General features: G+C 42.3%; 1 protein-coding gene across 5 annotated transcripts; it reads left to right on the top strand.

The window, feature by feature from the left end:
* The first annotated feature begins 157 nt into the window (after nt 1–157).
* Nucleotides 158–13,039, top strand: PHTF1 (putative homeodomain transcription factor 1). Of its 5 annotated transcripts, none has more exons than XM_068918635.1 (19): nt 158–300; nt 373–429; nt 504–573; nt 1,139–1,297; nt 2,529–2,688; nt 3,510–3,635; nt 4,047–4,112; nt 4,464–4,623; nt 5,712–5,885; nt 5,966–6,043; nt 6,773–6,982; nt 7,387–7,515; nt 7,966–8,238; nt 9,017–9,148; nt 9,357–9,443; nt 10,477–10,632; nt 11,046–11,141; nt 11,778–11,903; nt 12,831–13,039. In XM_068918635.1, exons 1-19 carry the CDS (start codon nt 256–258, stop codon nt 12,849–12,851), a joined length of 2,325 nt encoding a protein of 774 aa, XP_068774736.1. In that variant the 5' UTR covers nt 158–255; the 3' UTR covers nt 12,852–13,039. The 5 variants fall into 5 exon arrangements, with proteins under 5 accessions (XP_068774736.1, XP_068774738.1, XP_068774739.1 ...); XM_068918636.1 differs by having other exon boundaries at nt 182–300; nt 7,408–7,515; XM_068918637.1 differs by lacking the exon at nt 4,047–4,112 and having other exon boundaries at nt 169–300.
* The last annotated feature ends 221 nt before the right edge of the window (nt 13,040–13,260 follow it).

Raw genomic sequence — 13,260 nt, 5'->3', positions numbered from 1 at the left:
GCTGGCTGCGGCTGCTGTGAACCGCCGCGGCTGCCGGCCTCGGCGCTCCGCTAGCGCTGCCTGCGGGGGCGGGGCGGGGCCGGGCGCGGGGGCAGGCGGAGGCAGTCGAGCACCGCGCCGGGCGCCGGGTGTGGGGCGCGCGGCCGTCTCCAGGGTAACGGCGGGCGCGCCGGGCCGGGCCTGGGGCCTGGGGCCTGGTGCCGGGGCCGCGCCGAGCTCTCCTGCCGCCGCCGCCGCCGGGGCCCGGCGCCCCCCATGGCCTCCCGCGACGGCGATGCCATTTCCTGGTACCAGAAGAAGGTGAGTGGCGGCGGCGGCGGGGTGTGGGGGGGTGTCCGGCGGCCCCGCGCCCACCGCCCGCTCTCCTCGCAGGTCGGGGCCTACGACCAGCAGATATGGGAGAAGTCCATCGAGCAGACCGAGATGAAGGTAACGGCGGCGCCGGCGGCCCCGCGGCCCCTCGCCCTCCGGCGGCTAACAGGCCTTTGTTTTCGGCTTTGTAGGGCCTCAAAAACAAGCCTAAAAAGAAAGGTCACATTCAGCCCGACCTGATCGATGTTGATTTAATCAGAGGTGAGTACCCGAGAGCGAGGCGCCGCCGCAGCCCTGAGGGGCATCGCCGCTTCACCCGGCCCTCTTGCTCCTGGCAGGTGTTTTCCCTTGAAACGTTAGCGCAGCGGGAACGCCGAGGCTGAAACGCTCGGCCCTCCGGCAGCCGCGGTGCCAGGTCTCGTTTGAGGTCTCCTGCAGACCTGCTCAGCCCCAGGCTGGTAAGATGCCCGTGCTTCTAGTGTTGGTGCGAGACGAGGACCGGAAACCTGTACGCAGGGAGAGGAGGAATTTCAGAGCGGTCCTCGGTGCCTTTTTGGATGAGAAGTGATTCAGCAAAAGCAGAGTTAAAGGCTTGATGGGAATAGACTTAGGCAGGGGGAAGGCTCAGTGGCAAGTTTGCTGAGACAAAATGAGGGGCTCCTCTTGAACACACCTGAACGCATTAGGCTGAGGTTGGGCAATTGTTCCCCTGTTGAATTCATAACGTGTTCTGGTAGAGTTTGGCCTTGGCTAAAGGAGAAGTCATAAGTGAGAAAATTCTTATAATTCACAAATAAAGACTTATGTGTTTTCTTTTAATTCCAAGGCTCCACATTTGCCAAAGCCAAGCCTGAAATCCCGTGGACATCACTAACTCGGAAAGGAATTGTGAGAGTCGTATTTTTTCCATTATTCAGCCAGTGGTGGATACAGGTTACTTCCCAGCGTATTTTTATGTGGCTCCTGGTGCTCTACCTTATGCAAGGTAAGGAGTGGGAGCAGTCTGTGCTATAATCTTTCTTTCGTAAGAAACGTGATATTCTTCTGTGGTATTCTGTAATGCGATAAGGATCCTATCTGAAATGAGCACTACCTGCAGGCATGCACAACTTTGTCTCTTGTGTGTGTTCAGGGTCTGCATTCGCGTATTTTTAAGGTGATTGCGTTACTTCTTGTGCTGTGTTTGCTCTGCTGTGTCTTGTTGATGGGGCTTTGGACCACAGCTTGAGCTGCGTTTAATTCACAGCTGCTCTTTTCTGTGTGCTTCGGGGGTCCCATCTTTATGTGAAGTTATGATGGTATTTCATTAATGCATGTAAGACACTGGGAGAGAAGGTAATCATCTGGGTAAGAAGAGTTTTGAATTTTCCTTTTGTTGTACTGAGTTTTTCACAGGCGCCACCCTTCAGACAGCTTGTTTATACTTACAGCTCTAGCCGAGCTGCAGTGGCCTGGCTCAAGTTCCAGATATCGATGTGATGTAGAAACAGTTAGGTGGGAAGTCTTTGATTGGTGTTGCACAGATCTGATTGGAAAATTCTTTTTTTTTTTTTTTTTCCTAAAAGTCTGTAGTTTTAGGCAGGCTCTTGCTATCCTTTTGGACATTTAACATTTTTACCAATGAAATCACTGCAGAATGTTTCCCTGTAGTTCCAGTAGCTTTATGTATCTGATTTACCTTATGTTGTGACTAGACCCCTGTCTCTCCTTTGAGGTGTTCTTTCAACTTTCTTTGTCTCTCAGTCCTGTATTTATTCTGTGGACAAATTTTATACCTCACCAGTGTGTAAGAGAAGCTATTCAGGCAGGATATTTTCTATCCCAGTGCAGAGGAACATTTCTATGGCAGTGTGAAGACTTAAAGCTCAGGACTCTCTTGTATCAACCGAGTTCTGTCATTGGCTTTCTCTGAACTGCTCGGGAACTTTGTCTGCTGAAGATTGAGTTGCTCTTTCAGAGAACACAATTTAAAGAAGTGAAATTCCTTTTATATATATTTATAATTTCATTCTTTGTGCTTTTGAATCCTATATTTTGATAGATTTATAGACCGCTCTGCAGAATAAGCAATTTCCATAAAATAATGCCTAACAAGATATATGGCACTAATGTTTTGCAGAAAGGATAAAACACAATAAAAATGAAGTGAAGACAAGTAAAAAGTCTGAGAGCTCCCAATTTCATTTTTGCATTTGATACAATTTTCTGCTTTTCAGTGGTAGCAGTTGTGTTGTATTTCATGATGCCTGTTGTGAGTGCGAGTGAAGTCATGGGACCAATGTGCCTTATGTTACTGATGGGGACTGTTCACTGTCAGATAGTGTCCACCCAGATAAACAAACCCTCAGGGACCAATGGACTCAGCAGGCGACGGAGGTGAGAGTGCTACCCAGTTCATTTTTTGGGATCAAAGCCTATGGTAGATTGCTCATAGCTGAAGTTAATGGATAAACATTCTCTTCTATTTTTATGTCAATACATTATTTAACTATAATTGTGAAAATGAGTATTTTCTGTCTGACTTGTAATCTTTTCACAGCTTGGACAGATGCTGCAAATTTACTGGTTACAGACTATGATAAGTCTACTTTAGTTTGCACCTGGGCCTTTCTCTTTCTAAAGTAGCTTTTTAATCCGGGTTGTTTTTGTGGCCCCAGGAAGGCATTCTGCTTGTAAGGCATCCTCAAGGCTTTGCAAAGCAAACTGGAGTTCTGCTTTGGCCTTAACTGCAGGGAATTGCTGATGCGTGTTGATAAGAGGCAAATGACGGCAGAAATGACTGTGGTAGATTCATTGCTGGCACTCTTTTGTGTATATGGGAGATGTTACAATTCATCTATTAGATATTTAACTTCCAGATGTCTGACTCAGTGCAGATGCTGATAATGCATCTGAACACAGGATGATGAATGTGGATATGTTTTTGCCTCCGTTAGATTTCTACACTAAAGATTGTGTCCAGATTTTGTCTGTTGTATCCTTTTCAATTCATTTATTAGTGATGCTGATGTCCTGTGGGTATATACATAATTTCTGTTGCTCCTAGTAAAATTTACTTTATTATATATGGAAATGAGCCTTCTGTGTTGCATGAATTATTTAAAATAGCATCTACAGGCTGTTCAACTCTGATTCAGATTTTTACCTAAAAGTAACTTGCCATTCAAACTTAATTCTCCCTTTTTTAAAAAAATCAGGAAATTACGCAAATCTGTGGGTGTTGATGGGAACAGTTGGTCTTCTCCTGACAAAGCCAGTAAAGAAGAGCAATCAGAATCTGCATCCATTCTTGACAATTTATTTGGCACGCTCTTCCGAAGGAGGTTTGTGATCTTCACTGGGTTTGGGTGTGAGTGTTTGTAATGACATTGTGCGAACAATTCAGTATCTCGAAAATGCAGACAAAATGTGTACTGTCACTAATGTCCCAAAAGTCTGCCAGTTAGTTTCTTTCAAACTAAAAGCACTGTTACTATTGTAGGAGACTGTTTCCTCATGGCTCTCGAGTCTGTTCTTATTAGGAGATTGGACCAAATCTCATGCTCTAGCTGTAATTGTGTTAGATGGGTTGCAGAAAGTGGCAAAACATATTTTTATTTATCGGGTAAGTGACCTTTTCTGAATATATATGCTTAAATTATATTATTATTTTGCCTAATTTCAGAGCAATTGTGCCTTCTAGTATAAGTTGCCTGGACAGTCATCTCACTTTTCCTTCTTCCTTTTTCTAAAAGTAATTCAGGGAAAAGGAGGATACATAGTTTGGGATATTATTTCATTGTCTTCTACTGTTTTCTCAGGTGAGTTTCTTGAATTTTCAACTGACAGGTCCTTTCTCTTGATGCAAACTTCTTGTCTTCTTAAGTTGCTCTTTATTAGTTTTTCAAAATTACAATAAGAAAATATTTCCCTCTGGATTTAGAAGTTTTAAGGCACTAGCAGATTTACAACAGGAACCAACTGGTAAGGGTGAAGCAGACTGAAGTCCCTTCAGTAAAAAGGGCCACAAAGTGTCTGACAGCAAAATACAATTCTGTAGTCCCTTAGTTATTGTTTAGTGTGGGACCTGCATGGCAAGTGAAAGAGACCCTGCTGTTATCTTCAGAGCTTTTCTCTGACATAAAAGCATCTAATTGTATTTTCTCTCACAGAATCAGAAGAGTAAAGCTGGTAGCTGAGAAAGGGACTGAGACAGAAAACGGTGTGAGTGCTGTGAATAATGGCATTAAACACAGACATGCCAGATCTGAATACAGGCCATTGCCCTTCAAAGAGAAAAATAAACTTTCCGATGGGGAAAAGAGTCATCAGGTACTGGCGGGAAAGATCCGTTTCAAATGACAAATTTCAATACAGTCTATACGTGCCCAAAAGTTTGTTGATACTGGACTATATGGATTGACCTAATACATATAGAGAAGATACTCTCTTTCTCTACATATCTTTGTTTACATATAGGAAACCTAAAAACCCTTTCTACTCTTGAGTTGAATGGTTGACGTGGTGCAAATACTTTACTGTCAACACTTTTTCATGTGTGTGTTACTGCTGTCAAGTATGTTAAACACGGACAATCCTGGGAAATAGCTGTTATAGCAAAGTGCTTGTTTAGTTGTAGAGACTTCAGGTCACAAGCTGTTCAGTTAAGGAAAACTGCTGGTAACGATTACAAATAAATAAGCAAATGCTCAAAAGCATTTATGCAAAATATTTGCCTTGCAGGCATTTCCCCTTATTATCTTTCTAGGATTAGGCAGGAAGATAAAGACTGAAACATCTCCTTGGGGAGAGAGGAGGACTGAGTTAAAGCATCATGACTTCTGTGAAAGCTTTGAAATGTAAAGCTTTGTGGAGTTGTTTTTAGGCTCCTCTTGAGTCAAAGGTGTCACCTCCCATATGAAAAACTTAGATGAGGATCTGTGCTGAACAGCATACTGCCCTACCCTCCCAACTTGTCTGTTTCTAGGCATTTGGAAAGAAGCGGAGGGAAGGTATAGGGAGACACATCCCATAATTCGGGGTCTGCTGGGCAACAACTTGTAGAGATGGCTGTTCTTTTGGGCTTGAAGTTGCTGGTAAGACATAGCCCCAAGAGCTGCTCCCCCACCCCCATCTGACCCTTTACCGCCCCCTTCCCCTTAAATCCAACTCCATCGCTGCTGCAGCAAGGCAAGTGCAGGGGCAGAGAGCTGTAATTTGTGAAAACTCTGTGACGCTAAATTGGCTCCTGTTTCTGTGTTCTGTGGAGAGTATCTTCCACTGGCTCCTGCAGGTAATTAGAAGTTGTTGTGTGTACAGGTACACTAGCAGTGCTGGCTTGGAACCTCTGCTTCGAGGCAGTGCAACTTGGTCTTTTCTCAGTGACTTTTTTAGTCTTATTTTGGCTGCTGTTTTTCTAGGATGAGTGCACCAACATAGGTGGTATTTCTGATGAGCTTTCAAGTGAGGAAGATGCTGAAGCAATGGCACAAAGGAGCTTGTTGCGCCAGAGCGTAGAAGGGGCCTCCAGTGACAATAGCTACGAAGATAAGAAAAAGAGGCCCCTTGTTTCCCTGAACCAGGCTGTCTCACAGGTAATCATATTGAATTAATGTAATTTCCCACGCAATTTTATGCTATGGATAGTGAGCTGGTTTTTGTTTGTTTTTGGCAGGTCAAGCAGGCTCTTAAAGGTGCAAGAGATTCTGACAGTGTCGTGGAATCTGAACTAGAATCCACGTTATATAGCCAGGTATGGTCATAAATGCAGGAGACGTAGGTTCACTGAGCCTGCGCAGTGTAAATGACAGCGCTTGAGCATCTTTAGCCAGGAGGTGTGGCCTCTCTCTCTCTGCCTGTTTCCTGCTTTGTGAACTGTGTTCACAATTGTGAAGCTACTATTTTGTTTAACCAAAAAAAATCACTCTGCTGGCAGCAGCAACATGATCCAAGTTGCCTATAGTTGCTTAAGTTGAAGACCTGTGGTTTGTGAAGCAGCACTGTACAGTAGCTTTTATGCTAACATTTTCTTTTTGAAATGAAGAAATAAATCTAAATCTTCTGTTCTGTGATACATACTCATTAAATGCTTTCACTTTATCCCTTCCTATATTCCCTCCTCCCATGCCACTCCCACCCCCCCAAAGTATAAACAAATGCAAATAAAATACATAAATATAAAAGCTTATATAAATATAAAAATAAAATATAAATAAAATCTTAAAAGAGTTTATGTAAAAGCCAGAATTAATAAGTCAATTTTTAGTTTTTAAAGTTGGGAATGGGGATGGGGAAACTGCTATTTCTGTGTGTCTTCCTGTGTGGAACTGCCAGTTAAAAAAAACTGCCACTGTGTAATACTGCTTTTAACAAGTTGCACATCAGTTTGGCTCAGGTGGGTCTGACTGTGAGCTGAAAGCTGACTTAGCTGCTGTTTGGGGATATGGGACTTTTCTGTGTAAATGTTTTCTTGTCTTCCAAGGACTCAAGGTCCTGTGTTAGTACAGGATCCCGCAGCTGTAGTGTGACCCGGCGAGACTCCGAAAGTACCCGCCATGACTCTGAGACAGAAGACATGCTTTGGGACGATCTGCTTCACGGGCCAGAGTGCCGCTCGTCCTGCACCAGCGACAGTGAGGAAGTGACTGTGAGAGGGGCCAGGCGGGACTTGAAGGAAGATGTTTTTCAGCAGGTTTGTTGATTTGCAGTAGCTGAGAAAGCTATGAAAGATTTTTTTTTGTTTGTTTGTTTAATTTCCACCTCTCCTCCCCCCAGCATAATATTGTACCCACCCAAATAATATGAAAGACTGGTCTGAACGCTGTTGTCATAATATGAGCTACCTACTGCGAGATGATCCCGTTCTGTCAGCTGTGTGAGTCGCACAGAAGGCTGCAATGATCTGAGCAGCAGTAATGAACCCTCAACCCTCTGTCCAGGTACTATCTGTACCACTGCTAATCTGGAAACAAAGTATTTCACCCAAACACAAATTTGGAATCTCTTTCTCAACCTAAACTCTTACTAGACAAATTATGATTTAATAGAGGGGCAGAAATACATTGTATGCCCGTTGCGTTCTTTTCTCTTTTATAGAACCATTTGTTTTGGCTACAGAATACAAGTCCAGCATCTGCAAAAGTGAGTGCACTGATCTGGGAAGGAAATGACTGTAAGAAGGTGGACATGTCTGTGCTGGAGATCAGTGGGATTATCATGAGCAGGGTAAGAGGGCTGTAAGGCACTGCAACCTCTCCCCCCCACACTTTAAACAAAACCCACCAAAAAAACTGACATTAGCTATACCTGTAAATATGAAGTGCAGTATAAAGTTACCTTCCCCTCCCCCAGCAAATGCAGTTGGCTTGAATGTTCTTACCTAGTAATTACATAAGCAAAATTTAGGAAAGCTAGCAGGTCCTGTCAAAGACTAATGAGCACTGGTTATTGTTGGCTGTATGTCTCTGCAATGTGCTGAGTTTTTTTGGGGGGTGGGAGGGGGATGGTTTGTTGCCTGGAACAGGTGGAATTATTTTAGGCCATGTTGTTTGGGGGTGGTGGTAGAGGGGCTGAATGCTTGCTTGATTTAATGCTGCCACAGCAGCATGCCTTTCTCTTGATACAAAAGCACAAGTACTAGTGTTGTGTTTTTTTTTTTTTTGTTCCTGTTATCAGGTTAATGCCTACCAACAGGGAGTAGGGTATCAAATGCTGGGCAACATCATCACCATTGGATTAGCGTTCCTGCCATTCCTCTACAGACTCTTCCACACAGATAACCTGGAACAGCTGTGCTCCATTTCCATAAAGGAGCTTTTGCACATCTTTTGTGGAGCACCTGCTAGCACACCTGTCATTGTTTTGTCTGCTATCAACTTTCTTGAACGACTTTGCTTAACCTGGATGTTTTTCTTCATGATGTGTGTTGCTGAGAGAACATACAAACAGGTATGTCTAAATGTACCATTGCCTTTCCTGAACCCTGGAGCAGGTGGTCTCCTGATACCATTCTGCCTGTTGTTAAAAGACACCAGTAGGACAAGGATGTCTCAGCAAGCCTGAGTGTTGATGGGTACCTGGTAAGATGAGTTAGAAGTTTAGATAAGCGAGTCTAGTAAGACTCCTAGTCATCAACAACAAACATAAAGCTGCCAATACATTTCCTGCCCTCTGGACCCCACCTCCCTGCAAAAAAAAAGAAAAAAAGAAAAATAGCTTTTTAACAGCTTGAAATGGTACGCTGCATGGAAGTGAATGCTTCAGAATGGAACTATTTATGAAGAAGAAGGAAAAAAAAAAAACTACGAACAACTCAGTTTCCTGTTCTAAAATGGAGAATGAGATCGTTGGTTACATCACATCTCCCTTCTGACTATGGGCAATAGCTTTGTCAAACTGGCTGTAGATGTTGCATGCTAGGAAGGTGGGTGCCATTTATTGGTTGAGTGAGAGTTTTGTGGTTAAGCTTGCACAGCAACAGCAATTCTACCTCTGCTATACGCAAGCTGAATACTATTATTTACTTGAGAGGTCATGCAGTGAGGTCCCAATTAGGCTTTTCCAGTGTGGCATGAGGCTAACATTTTCTGCCACATCAAGGTAGCCCAAGCAACCTTTTTTTTCTTTTAGACTAATTTATGGTTTTTCTGTGCATATATTTGTGTGTGTACACACACACACACACACACACACATATATATGTGGTTTTTTTTTTTTAAATTTGCAGAGGTTTTTGTTTGCCAAACTTTTTAGTCACATTACATCAGCTCGGAAAGCCAGGAAATATGAAATTCCTCACTTCAGACTCAAGAAGGTAGAAAATATTAAGATCTGGTTATCCCTTCGTTCTTATCTAAAGGTGAGTTCTGATCTAAAGTGGGTGTATTTAATTATTACAGTGGGTATAAACAAAGTCTCTAAGCACATGTACTTTCCTCATTGCTGTCTGGCATTTTGGACATCAGTGGTTGAATATTTAAACAATTATGGCTGTTTGTGGAGAGCCTTGTCTTTGCAGCTCCGTAAGTCCAAAGCTTAGACCTAACTCAGCATCTTGGTCTCTGCAGAGGCGAGGCCCCCAGCGATCTGTAGATGTTGTTGTATCATCAGTCTTTTTACTGGCACTTTCAATCGCTTTTATATGCTGCGCCCAGGTGAGTTTTTAACATTTTTTTTTTCCTTTTAAAGACGTAAGTAGGAAAATAAACAGCTCGTGGAAGCATTTCTTTTGTCAGGCAAAGAAAATGCTTGCACTGTAGCCATTTGTCCCCAAAATATATGGTGGGTATGGTTGTGTGTTTTTTTTATTTTTGGGTTTTTTTGTTGTTTTTTTAAGCTTTGGTACTAGACGCTCATTCCCTCTCCCTCTCCATATATATATATATATATATATGTGTGCACAGAAAATTTGGGCTTTCTGGCTTTTTTGCACAAAGGAAAGAACTCTGCTTAGCTGCCTCTAGTCGTCACAGGATGTTTTATTTAAGAGGGTAGATTACAACAGCCCCTTTAACACCAGTGGTGCTGGCAGGAAAATAGCCAAGTTCCCTACAATGGAAAAGCAGGGCAACAGCTATTACACCTTTTAATTCGTAAGGAAATCTTCTGTTAAGTATTTTTAATGCTGGAGCCTGGCTTTTTTTTTTTTTTTTTTTTTTGCAAGAGACCCTTCATGTCCTTAGGCAAGTTCTTGATGCCATGAAGATGCAGTTGTGGTAACAACTGCAGATACTGGCTCCCACTGCTGTGATCGCTTTTGTAAGCCACAGGAAGGAAGTCCTGACAATCCCAGTCCTGATGAATGCATGCACGCCTAGGAAAGGCACGATCAGCTTAGAATGGCCATGGTGGTTTAAACTACCAGTAGCAGAAGCATACATGAGAGGAAAGACATTTTATTATTAGTTAATTGGAAAGAGGGACAAAAGGAAAAGAACAAGCGTTCAAGCTAACACATTCATTGGGGAAAGAAAAGCAAAGTCCAAGCTAAAACCAGGTTAGAAACAAGGCCTTTTACTTTAACCTAGTTCCATGAATGAATTACACTTCAAGGGAAAAAATTGTCAGTCAGTAGCTATAGAGCACAGACCTCTGTTCACAAGAGGAATAAGGGCAAGGCTTTTGCCTTGCTCCCAAGAACAGGCATGTTACTCTTTATTGATATTAGCATTTTTTTTTTCAACCCAGGTTCTTAAGGGTCACAAAACATTTCTGAATGCAGCTTACAACTGGGAGTTCCTGATCTGGGAGGCAGCACTTCTTCTCTTTTTACTGCGCCTGGCATCCTTGGGCTCTGAAACCAACAAGAAATACAGTAATATTTCAATCCTGCTCACTGAGCAGGTATCTGCATTTCACTCATTCTCTCTTTGACTTCTTGGCTTGTTTGGCTATAATTATTGCAGTTCAAACCAACTTAAATAATACTGGAATCAAATTTAAAAATTTAGAAGCTGTTACGTGTGCTGTGCAGTAATAAAGGGGAAACACTGTACAGCAGGGGATAAGCTATTAAACAGTTGAGCAGACTCAAAATTCTAGATTATTTTTCGCTTTGGGTTAAGAATAGCCATATAATTTGGGAAAAGCATGAGGTATCACTATTAAATTCCTCTGTCTGTAAATGTATCATTTAGGAATGACAGTTGACTGCAAAAAATGGCTCTAATTTCCTTCAGTTAGAAATGAGTTGGGGGGGGGGGGGGGGGGGCTAATGCTGGACTGTTAACCTAATCTGTAATGTCTGTCTGTTGTAGATAAACTTATACCTAAAGATGGAGAAGAAGCCAAACAAGAAAGAACAGCTGTCTCTAGTAAACAATGTTTTGAAACTATCTACAAAGCTACTGAAGGTAAGTTCATCTCCCTAAAAACATACAGTTGCTCAATTTTATGTAAACAATGACTAATGTTACCACCGTGTGTCTCTGTTCTTCCTGTTTCTATTGCCTCTTGGTTAGGTAAGTGCTCATAAAGGGCGTTTGAGTTTTTCTGTTTCTGTAGCCATGGCATAAGAGCTAGCAATACAAGACCCATGAGCTAATTGGTGCTGTGACCATTTGATTAGTAGCAGCCTATTGCAATTTAGGTAAGTTGGTGGACTGGCTCTTAAGAATGTAACATTCCTCCTTACTGCGGGAATCTCATTTTCCTTCAGCAGCTTCCTTGGGGGAAGCTCATTGTTGACTGTGGCAAGTAGGTATTTGAAAAAGAAAGAGCATAGTATGAGGCACATAAAATAGTCTAGTTAAATTATAGAGCCTGTTATGTAATGCTTATGTTCTGCAGCTTGTGTTTCTACAAAGTAGACGTCAGAATCTAGGTTTAAGGCAGGACATAGATGCAGTGCATGATTAGCAAATTCTGCCAGAAGACCAGTATTAAGCTAAAAGCCAAAAGAATAATAGTTACTTCTGGTTTGGACTAACTTTAATTGACCCCCCTTTTTTTAACCCCTCTCCCCTCCCCCCCCCCCCCATGCACTGCAGGAATTAGATACACCATTTAGGCTGTATGGACTGACCATGAATCCATTAATCTACAACATAACACGTGTGGTGATACTTTCTGCTGTCTCAGGTGTTATAAGTGATCTTCTAGGATTCAATATCAGAGTAAGTACAGCTGCCATCTAACCTATTAAGAAGCATCTTCTAGGGGTTACTTTTGTACCATTGCTAGTCTACCCCCCCCAACACACACACACACACGCACACACCATAGGTTTGCATAAGGCTCCCCGTAAATGGCATGGATGAAGCTCCATCCCTAGTAGCCAGGGTAAGGAGAAGGACTGACCTGTCTTAAATTGCAGTCCTGTTCAGCCACTTAAAGCCAGAGCTCAGAACCCTGAGTTCTTTTCCTTTAGAATGAAGAAACAATCCTGCTGTGGCTCCCTTTTAAACTCGAGCTCACTGAGCAGAGCGTTCATGCAAGACAGGCAAAGGAGAAAGAGTCTGGCCTGTAGATGAAAAGCATTCAGACCTATGGCTCCCTGCAGACTGCCAAAACCCCATTTCCTCATATTGAACCTATTCTATGCTGCACACAATATTTTTCTGTCTGCTCAAAAGGTGAGTGTGACTTCTAGCCCGTTTCTCGCATAGGTACAGGGTAAGAGGGGCAGAAAAAAAATCCTATTTAAATGAGAATAGCAGTTGCAGTCTGTAGGTTGCCCTTTGAAGTACAGAGGTAGGAAAAAAATGCTTTAATTCACATCAGTGTGAATTAAACTGTTGTTTTGTGGATTTGATACAGCATATTACTGCAACAGTTAGTTAGTGCTCTCAACAAGCACGGAAGTAATTTAAAAACAAACTTGATATGTGTCCTTTAAGAAATAATTGCCTGGTCATATCAGAACTGTATAGTTTAGTAATACTGAGAAGTTTAAAAAAAAATAGGTGTTTATACATTTTATCTATAACTAAAATTAACCGAAGAAAAATCATCATCTGTATATAAATTTGATTTCCTTATCTGCTGACTTTCTTTAAAGCGCCTCTTTCAGCCCAGTACTCCTTCTCAATCTATCTTTTCAGTTATGGAAAATTAAACCATGAACTGACCAACATCAGCAGTCAGCCTTCTCCAACAGAACGACAAGACCAGAGAAGATAACAGAAGATAAAAAGCAGAGGTGCTCAAATTATGGAAATCTGTAACTACACTTTCTTTAACAGATGTTCAATGTATGTAGCCAAGCTTTTTCCCTCTGCTTTACTGTTCTACAGCCTACAGAATAAACTGGTCTAACTAGACTAAAGTCACCCCCATGTTGTGCACATGTACTAAAACAAAATAAATGGGGGAAAAAAAATAGCTTGCACTGAAAACAGCAGGAACTATGTGCACATTATTTGGGACATCAAACACTGAAAGGCATGCTACAGTTCTTACTGGAAGGAAACAGATGATTGCTACAGCTGCCTTGTTTCTTTAAGATCTGAATCCTCTGCCAGTGAAGAGTCA

The sequence above is a fragment of the Struthio camelus genome, chromosome 24 (assembly GCF_040807025.1).
Source record: "Struthio camelus isolate bStrCam1 chromosome 24, bStrCam1.hap1, whole genome shotgun sequence".
NCBI classification, from domain to species: domain Eukaryota; kingdom Metazoa; phylum Chordata; class Aves; order Struthioniformes; family Struthionidae; genus Struthio; species Struthio camelus.
Note: the sequence above shows the minus strand (reverse complement) of the source record. Positions and strands in the feature narration are given on the sequence as shown.